Source organism: Syngnathus acus, chromosome 17 (genome assembly GCF_901709675.1).
Source record: "Syngnathus acus chromosome 17, fSynAcu1.2, whole genome shotgun sequence".
Lineage (NCBI taxonomy): Eukaryota > Metazoa > Chordata > Actinopteri > Syngnathiformes > Syngnathidae > Syngnathus > Syngnathus acus.
The window spans coordinates 3,196,692-3,207,193 of record NC_051102.1 but is presented as its reverse complement, the minus strand read 5'-3'; the positions used below and the strand labels follow the sequence as shown (position 1 = coordinate 3,207,193).

Below are 10,502 nucleotides of genomic sequence, written 5' to 3'. Positions count from 1 at the left end.
GACTGGAACTATAATTACTTTTTTTCTGTCTTTAAGAAGCACTAATAGACATAAAAAAAAAATGTGGTGGTTGTCAACCAGTTACAAAGCAAGCAGAACAAATAAAATACGGAATTACTAAATTCTGAAGAAAACATAATGGTATCGCCCTATTTTCAGTCCCAAAACAAACACTTGCATCAGATTATATATATCTGCTGGTTAGTATGAACAAAGTGGACTACTGATGACACAAGAGGAAAGGCAAGTGTCTTGGAATTAGCGGAGTCGGGATTTCAAAATAAGACAAGAAGTGACAAGACGATAAAAACATTACATAAGACAACACTATATTTTTTCCTGATTAATTGAAGGAAATTGTGATCAGACCTTTTTTTTGTTTGTTTTAGCCTGCTGTATTTTTTCTTTTGTATAGTTTTGTACTATAGACCGTATGGCTCCACCCCACTGTATAACTCACATCATCTCATAAAATAATGCCACATTTGCCACTAGTTGAGAAAATGCCATGTCGATGTTATGTCAGATGTGTTTACGTACCTGGCTTGGCTCTGCAAGATGCCGCTGATCTGAAGTTCCTGTTAATGCAAAAAAAAAAAAAAGGCTACACAGTTTGGTTTGTTCAAAAGGTGTGAAGACTGAAGTTTTTCAATTCAATTGTCAGTTAAATGATAAGCTGATTTGTCTTTTATATCTAATTGCCAGGCTTTTTAAACATTAAACCCAAAGAATTCCTGAGATGGGTCACTTTCATTCTGCACCACTGAATCATCGCGTGATTTCTACGATAATATTGTATATTGTCTGTGATGATGCTTTTTATGGCTATGCCAAAATGTATCATAAAATGTATCAACTGTATAAGCATTAAATACTGTACTACAGATTATTGTATGATTATGGTGATAATGTGTGATTTCTAATGAAGGTATATTGTATTTATTTTGTAATTTGTAAAAAAATATCCTATATGTTGGGGTAATTTTGTACAGCATCTAATTACCTCTGAGTTGAAGTGATAATGACAGTGAGCCATATTCAATGTGAAATAACATTTGTAAAAAAGAAAGGGCCATATAAATGCAAATATATTTTTGTTCTTGTTGATTTGTTATATTTTTTGTTCAATGTTTTTCTTTTCATTTTCAAGGAAATCTGTCTTCAGTGTTCCAGTAGCAAGTTATGTCTAAGGAAATGATGTATGTCAATGAATGGAAGGACGTAATGGTTGCATCATACGTTTTCAGTGTTTTGACTGGAAAAAAATAGAAATGTATTGTAAAACACCTGAGCCATTTCTTGAATATTAAATTAGAAGAATTATGACTGCCTGATTAGTGCCATATAATAGTAAAAAAATCAATGTACATTGCATCTACTGTAAGTAACTTCGGTGAAATAAAAGGGAATGGAAAGGGATTTGAGATTTTCCCGATTTGTATGTTTTGTTTTTTTTTCTTAAAAAAAAAAAAGTCTAAATGTGTCAGACTTTTAATGTCTGCAAAGTTCTCTGTTGCTGCTGAAAACCCTTAAATCCTGCCAGTGGTTTGTGTGAACAAACTCAATGACTTTTTCCTCAGGAAGAGCTGTAAGATTTGATCCCGAGATATGATGATGATCTGTTCCTCAAACTCTGCGCGTGTGGGCGGGCGGGTGTTATCAAGTGTGATTGCGTTCCATTTGTATAGAGTGCCGCAATATCTGGAAGATTTATTGTTTGAATGTGAATGTGATTTCCTTCAAGTGCTTCCCGAGTCACTTGTTTTCTATGTTAGGCCTTTTTTTTAGCAGTCTAGTAGCCCCATCATCATTTTTATGAACTCTACTTGTACTTGCAATCAACTGTGTGTTTGTACAGGACATGATTAAGAATGATTAATAACGCATGCAGACACAATATTAGTACTTGTTTGTACTATATTCAAGTTGAAAACATGTATTGGTTTACTCATGCTCTAATTTATATATTTCTTTATTTATAATGATGAGGTTTTGTTCCGTGATCTGTCATGCTCTTCTGATCCTAGATTATATTGTAAAGACATTATTACATGTCCATAACTATTAATGAAACTGTAATAAAATTATCAAAGACGACTTGTTCTTTGATTATTGAGACATCTACTGGTAGTTATTATTGCAATGATTATAACACAAAATTATAATTTTTGTTTTGGATGTTCGAAATAAAGATATAAAAAAAAAATAATAATAATAATACCTTTGTTTGCTGTTTCCAGGTAAGTGTCTCGTCAAACCATACACTCAAAAATCTTACAAATTAAATTTATTCTAATTCCTGCCCATATAATTTCAACGTAATGGCCTTATGTCTAACAAAGAAACATATAGTCCAGGGGTGTCAAACTCATTTTTTTCGTAGTCATAGCTTCTTTCGGAGGGCCATTATGACTGTCAACCCAAATAAATGTATGAGCACCTCATATTATATGCAGTAAAAGCTACAAAACTAACTGACAAATAACTCGTTCTCAAATCAGACGAGTAAAAACTGGTCAAATATTTAAAAAATATATATTACTAAAAGTGAAGACAATTTGCAATTCTAGTAATGACACACGAATCTGATGCACAATTTGTCTTCGTGGGCCACATAAAATGATGTGGCGGGCCGTATCTGGCCCCCAAGCCTTAAGTTTGAGACCTGTGACATAGTCTAAATGTCCACCTGTGCTCAGATTCCCTATCCCTTCTGTTAGCCAATCAGCTCTCTCCAACCATTTGCGTCTTGTCCAGGTGTTCCTTGTTGTTGCATCAGTCTGTTTGTATTTAGTTCCTTCTCTCCTCTCAGTGCTGGTTGGACCATTTTGATTCTGCTCTGGGCTTTGGTTCTGCATGACACATTGCTTTAGGGAGTATGACCATGCACATTATGCTCACCAGACATTACAAGAAGCAATTTTGCAGTGTTTGCATCATTCAGTTTAGTCTTTTCTAGTTTTAAGTCATTTTCTTCAGTCTTTGCCAACATCACGGGGACCTGTTTCAATGACCTCATGCTGACGTCAAGATGGTTTTGACGATGGAACTGTGCAGGATCCTGAAAGAATTCCTCCTGCTACAAAATGGCAGGCGATGTGTTTAGGTAAGTTGTGTTATACAAAAATTGATTCTACTTTGTTTTATAGCTGGGTAACTGTAGTTTCACAAATCTGAATATTTTAAGCATGCGTTAAGAAAATTAACCCATTTACCTCATTGCTTTATTGTTAAAACTAGTTTTGGAATAGTTGGATGCTGTGTTATTGAAAATATTAATGCGCCCTATAGAAACAGCTGAGCATCTGCTGGTGGTAAATACCAGCAGTTCCTTTTTGCACCACAAGAGGGCATTAATTTACCAACAGATAAAAGTTCAAGCGTACAGCAGGAAATTACCACTAGTCAGCTGAAGGTTGTCTGTTTCTGGTCTCGTTTTTGTTGTTTTTCCTTTTTTATGATTATTATATAATTTATGACTGCATTTTGATTTCATGTATTACACGCACAAATCCGATATGGATTTGTAGAAGTATAAATCAAATGTTTTTCATTGGTCAATAGCCTTAACCTCTCAACAAATACTCTGTTAAAGCATGCCCTGGCTTTCCTTATTTAAAAAAAAGAAACATCACAAGAAACATGCAAGTGACTGAATAACCGCCACACAGAGCATCAACTGCAATAGTTGATATTGCTAATATAATGATTTGCCATTTTTCTTAAACCCACTTTCAACGTATAACAAAGAAAAGATATTGCGTAGATATCAAACTTAGGCACTTCATTTTATGTTGCCCCTGAAAGCAAATCTTGTGCATTAACTTCCACGATTCTTGCTAAGATCTACCAAAATTTCTGCCATATATACGTATAATAAATACATCTTCAGAGAGTAAAACATTTTTTCTTACTAATACCTGCCTTCTTTCAGTAATTTGAGTTTTAAAATAAATTAGCTTCTTTTTTGACTGAATTTAGTTCTTATCAGACAGCAGTTTGTCTATGAGGACACTCTCTTGTTAATCTTCTCCAATCCTCCCTGCAGCCATCAACAGCCCCAAGGCAGAGTTCGACTCTCTCCAGTCTCCTTATATATTAGCCTAACTCTTAGACAAGATCCATCAGATTAACGCCCAAATCAATTAGAGCCAGCAACAGATGAGTCAATTACCATCACCACTGCCACCCCCAAAACCCACCCATATATTCACGTACACAGTAAAGGCAAGAAGGACACTACCCCCTCCCACCCCACCTCATAGGTCATTGTCGGATTATCATAGAGGTCAATGCTGTGGTGTTTATGCCTTTCATGCTGGAGTGTAAAGGAGGGGAAGATAGATACTTTGGTCTCTTCATGACTGACATTTGTTTGAAAAGTAAACAGAGTATCGCGATTTTCACAAAATTGACACTGATCAGTAATGAGGTAGTTGTAAATATTTAACTGACAAATGGGAATGTTTCTCTGTTTTGTCATGAAGATTGTAGGTTTTTTTTCATCCATGTTTTTGCCAAGGGACTGATAAAAAAATTAGAAAATCATACACAATAATGCCAAAACAATTGAAATGAAGACATGATTTACACTATATGGAGAAACACATACTAATAAAATAACCCGCCACCCCCCAAAAAAAACAATAATAATGTATATATATATATATATATATCAATGTACAGTATATAATTTTGTGAAGGCAATACAATGATGTCAAGATTGTTGGATCTACAGTATAACACTGCAATTGTAAATATCAACTTTGTCAAGACACTTTGTTTTCAATGTACAAATATGACAACATACGCTGTAGCTTTATTTTTGCCGCCTTTTTTAACAGTATGTGTAAAGTAAAACTTGATCACAGCCGGTCTACACTAACTAAAAGTAAAACAAAACAATACAGAAAAACTGCAAAGTCATTTGGAACAACCAATTCCATGTCAATAACCAATTACTATATATTTCATCAGATACTTTGAGGTAACAAACAGGTAAAAGGTGCATTACTCTTTTCCATTTTAACGTGTGTTAATTAATATGATACAATTAGAACTGTCTAATACGCAGAATTATATTGGCATTGCCCGCCTGCTAACAAGCTCATGGACGAGCAAGCCCAAATACCAAGTTCTATTAAATGTTTTCACATTTATTAAAATTTCAATATTGGTAGAGGTCTGTGCTCTACTCAAAGTAGTTATTGATACGTATCCTCAAAAATGTTTTACATGTAAACACTTTTAGCTGGATATTAGTCTGCATAATTAATTGTTAGCTTTCCAACATCTGTGCATCTGTCTGTATATCTATCCATAACCAAGCACCAAGTGTCACATTTCCCAGGCCTCCCTGGTGTGGTAGCACAGTTTTACTCCAACCCAGACTAACTGTGACCTGCTTTAAACAGCGTGTGTGCGTGGGTGCGTGCGCGTGACTGCGTGCGCGACAGAGAGGGAGAGAGAGAGAGCAAGAGAGAAGGGGGCTAACATAAGGCAAGACCGAAACTGGATTTATTATTTTTATTATTATTATATTTTTTCTCATATTCTGCAGATGACAACAAAATCATTCCTCTAACTGGAGAAAGGACACCTTTGGTTATTTCAAAAATACTGCAGGATTAACCTGTAGGCATGGCAGTCAAAACAAAGCAAAAGTTAAAGGTTTTAGATACATCTAATCAACTTGTTTAGCTATATCTGTCGTTGAAATCTCCTCAATTTGTTATATAGTCACCCAGATGGATAATCCCATGTAACCCCGGATTATAGAAGGATTATTGTTGAATCGCTCTGTGGGATTATCGCCATGCAGATCTAATTCCACACGTTTGTCTGCTGTAGTTCACTTTCTGGATTTCCTTTTCTATCCTACTCCTTCTGGACTCGCGGGATGCACATAAACACAGCGTCATGCAACTTTTTTTTTAAATTTTATAAATATAAAACAGTGTATAAAGTCTGTGCGAAATCTCTTTATGAAAAGTGACATGCAGTTGACGTTTGTGTTTACGTCAATGCAATTCCACCCCTTAAAAAATATACTATATCAACAGGTACAAGAACACATTGTTTTGAAAAATAGGAAAATTATCATGTCATAATTTATAACCTATATGCAAATCCGATCAACAGGTTAGCAAAAATCACATTTTCTTGAAAACAAGAAAACATTCCAAAAACAAAAAGTAATACTGGAGGAGGTAACTATATCCACACATAATGTCTATCTTTAAATTGCTTTTTTATGAATAGCCCACTTGCATTTTCAAAATAATTATTTTAACAATGTTTTTTTTAAACAAAATTAAATTTGCACAGGCCAAAAACGTTTCATATTATACTACACTATTAGTGTGTAATAATAAACAGTGTGTTCATGTTATTGTTATTCAATTCTAAACACGCGCAAAATCTCGTTAGTGGACTAATTTTAACTCTTCAGTGTATGTGTGTGTGAGCGTGCGCGCCGTAACCCCAAAATGCTCACCCGCAGCGACGTGGCCGGTTTTAAATGCAGCGTCCTGCTTGGTGCATGCTGCAGAGCGAGGGGCTGCATGGGAACCGAAACACTTGTTCTGTTTGTGCAGGTCTGCTCCATCAGAATGGCAGCACGCTCATCAATGAGGTGCGTGGAGCGCTCGGTCACGCCGCGTTAAAAACTTGCACGGTTCAAATTACCGCGAGCAAAGGGAAGGGCGGTGTATACACACGCACAGCCATATAAATGGCCCAACGTGAGACTACTGCAAACAAGTGCTTTAACTTGTCACCATGAGATCAAATCCGGTCGGTGCTCATTTGAGTTTAGAATAATTGAGCCTCATGCATATGCTATATGGATAAGAATTATTTATGCCTTTACAGTTTACACCTCACGTTTAAGCTAAAACTATTAAAAAAAATTGCGGTTGCCGCTGTCAGCTTCAAATGAAAATGTTGGAAAAGTCCATTAAAACCATCTTGAAGTAAATTGTACAATGTGGCTTAGTTGATTATTATTATTATTAAACTCAAGCCAGTGACTTGTCTGATGTGCTGTCAAAATCATGAAAGCTGTTGCATGTTGCAACCAAAATTGCTTCAGAACAAAGCCCTATTATTAAAAAACAAAATAACATTTTATAATTTGTTCTGTAGTTGTGTTGTGCAATTGTTGAAATACGTTGATACGCCAAATATTGATAGCCTTACATAAATGTTATATCAAAACTATCAAATGCACCGTGAAGTATGCACACATATTTTAATTTGACTAATTTGGGGCAGAATTTACAAGATGAATGTGAATTTGTCAATGTGATCGCTACATGACGAATGGGCCAGCGTGGCTGTGTTCAGCACCTGTTTGGTGCCTGCCAGGTTGCGTGTTCATTGTGTGTCCGTCTGTTTGTGTGGCATGAGCTACAGCTTCATCATGAAGACAGAAGCACAAGTCTCGTCTATGACGCGACATGTTGCATTTGGCGATAGCGCGCAAGTGGCCTTCTTCCCACGGCCGCTGTTTGGGTTGCGGCTTTCAGGCGCACCACCAATAGCACGCGTGGGGCGCGCGCGCGCACACACATACACCCTACTTCAAAGGTCTATTTTCTCCCCAGAACAAAGTGACTCCTTTCATTGAATAGCTTGAATAGATGAGTACTTAGAGAGCCAGACCGGTGGGCAGTGTCCTCTCGGTATACCGGGGAGCATTAATTTGTTGCGCGAAGTGTCAGGGAGGCGCGCGCCCCGGGGCCACCACTGTGCTTTTATTTGTCAACCAGTTCTCCCAATCAAAACCTCACTGGCCGGCACAAGTGGCGCATCGACCACTCTGCTAGTGCGTGTATTTATGACTGCAGTGCTTCCCACTTACTGCTAAATAAATGAGTGAGCTGAGGGCTCTTGAGATCACGGGTGGATGTGCTCAACCGGCAGGGGCCGAAGACCTTTTACTTTATGCAGCAACACGTGCGCGTGTTCGCGCTCCCTTTAATTCTATACGTTGATTGATTTGCGGTTTAAACCAATGTAGGTCCGCAGAAAGCAAAACAATGCCATCGAATTTTCTTCATGTGTCCTGTCCATTTGTCTATCTTGTCCATCACATCTATCCATCTATATACGTATGTCAGTTTGTCGGTCTGTCTATTTGTCTATCTTGTCTATCACTCCATCTATATCTGTCAGTTTGTCGGTCTGTCTAGTCATCCATCCATATCCATCTATCAACAAAATACAAATTTGCTCTTTCATAATTGAACTAAAAGAGAAAAATTGAATTGTGACTTATGAAATGGATTCAGTTTGTATTAATGTAATTCAAATTCTGTGCACGAGGCCACTTGACAGCAGTTTTGTTGGCTGACTGGAGCATGTTGAGCCACAGTAGGGGGGAGTGGGCGTGGTCTTGCAATGGATTATCACGAGGTGCGATTCGCGGACAAAACTCTGATTGGTTGGCGCTTTGAGCGAGCGGCACGCGACTGCGGATGTCGCTATAAAGGCACCTCGCGTGCGCGCCTGATCTCCATCTAAAAGTTAAGTGGTGACGTGAGAGGCGACCACGGAGCACCGAGTCAATAAAAGACAGAACAAAGTGCCATTGTTTCGGCAGCAAGTGGACAAACAGCAAAGATGGACGGCGTGTTGGACCCCTTCTCAGCACTTGACTCTTTCTCCTCCCCGCCGTATTTCAACGATGACGACTTTTTCACCGACCATTCCTCGAGGGACGGAAACTTGGATAATGATGACTTCTTGGACGATGACGTCGATTTTTTCACCAGTCATTTTCAAGACTATTACAACAAGGAGGGCAGCAACAGAATCGGCCACGGTCCTGATGGCGAGTACGACATTGGCAACCTGTCCTTCTCCTCTTCCTCGTCCACACTCTCCTTCAGCTGCGCAGACAGTATCCCGGAACTGTCCCCTCACGGTGGGCCCCTGCTGAAAAGGCGGCGGAGGATGAGGTCAGACATGGAGATGCAGCAGCTCAGGCAGGCGGCCAACATTAGGGAGAGGCGGAGGATGCAGTCAATTAATGACGCATTCGAGGGGCTGCGCTCACACATCCCCACCTTGCCTTACGAGAAGAGACTTTCGAAAGTGGACACACTGCGTTTGGCCATCGGTTACATCAACTTCTTAGCTGAGCTGGTGCAGTCAGACCTGCCCATCCGGAACTCTGGCAGCGACGCGCATGTGCAACCTAAGAAAGTCATTATTTGCCACAGGGGAACAAGTAAGTAGAAGTTTTCCTGTTAAACAGGCGCCAACATTTTAAACATATTTCAGTATGTTAAGATTCCTCTTAAAATGAACGCACCTAGCTGATTATGGTTAACACTGTCTTTTTTTCTTTTTTTTTCTTCCTAGGGTCTCCCTCCCCGAGTGACCCCGACTTTGGTCTACCCCCTCTGGCTGGTCACTCTTTATCTTGGACAGATGAGAAGAAACTTCGGGACCAGAATATTATCCGCACAGCCAAGGTGTGGACCCCGGAAGACCCCCGAAAACTGCACAACAAATCGGTCCTCACGGATATAGAGAACGAACCTCCTCTCGGCTTGGTGGCCTAATATGACAAAACAAAATATTTTACGAGGAGACCATGAAGTGGATAATTTATGTGAATCTGGTGATGAATTGTAAAAACTATAACGTACATTGTACATACATTTTTGTATTATATTTTATTTTAATTCAAGCTACTGGCAATCATGTATTTAATATTTGTACTAATATATGTTGTAATTTAATTGCAAAAAATGGGATATTTATTTTTTATACTGATGGCAAATTATTTTTCTACCCAATTTAAAAAGAAATAAAAACAATGACTAAGCCACGCGTCTTGTTTTTGTTGATTGACCAGCAAATACAACGGTGCATCATGCAGCAGAATCTTTAGAAGCTTTAGAATGTCAAAAAGATCATAGACGGGGTCCACCCATAATAAAAACCTCATGTCTTCCAAAGCGGAGGTGAGAGCTGCAAAAAGACAAATGAAATCCTCAAATTATCGCTTCAATGCATACCGGGCCTATAAATATCAATTGAACTAAAAGTCGAGAGTATTGCCCAATATTTTGACAAGGTGTGCACGTGGGCGCGCAACAGCAGGGTGGGGAGCTGTTGAATGCTGTTCACTGCTGCCAGGTGCTGACCGGACAGATTTAGAGGCATCCAAATTTAAGTCTCGAACACCGCACTACTGCCAGCGATATGAAACTTGTTGAATTACTTTATGCAAGGCAAAGGAAAACGCGCCTGTTTGATGACCTAATGGAATGTTAAGTAAGCATTAGGTTGGTCATCGCTTTCTTTTTAGCGACATTAGACATGTAGTATGCATTTAACAGTACCAATATTTTACCAATTTCGTATAGTATTTGTATCCATGCAGTATTATGGATGTAATATATTTTGAGTTTTCTGGTAATGCGGATTGCGCCCTTGATACGAGATTTTCAGTGAATTTAACAGCGGGAGCATGTAATCCGATTACA

At 38.5% G+C, this 10,502-nt stretch overlaps 1 protein-coding gene across 1 annotated transcript; it reads left to right on the top strand.

The window, feature by feature from the left end:
* Positions 1 to 8,488: 8,488 nt before the first annotated feature.
* Positions 8,489 to 9,641, top strand: ptf1a (pancreas associated transcription factor 1a). Its single transcript, XM_037275888.1, has 2 exons — positions 8,489 to 9,235; positions 9,370 to 9,641. The coding sequence occupies exons 1-2, from the start codon at positions 8,626 to 8,628 to the stop codon at positions 9,570 to 9,572; spliced, it is 813 nt and encodes a 270-aa protein (XP_037131783.1). The 5' UTR covers positions 8,489 to 8,625; the 3' UTR covers positions 9,573 to 9,641.
* The last annotated feature ends 861 nt before the right edge of the window (positions 9,642 to 10,502 follow it).

Excerpts from the sequence above, each read along its gene's own strand:
- ptf1a (XM_037275888.1), top strand. The coding sequence starts at position 8,626 with ATGGACGGCGTGTTGGACCCCTTCTCAGCACTTGACTCTTTCTCCTCC. Across the intron at positions 9,236-9,369 it reads TATTTGCCACAGGGGAACAA|GGTCTCCCTCCCCGAGTGAC; the intron begins GTAAGTAGAAGT and ends TTTTCTTCCTAG.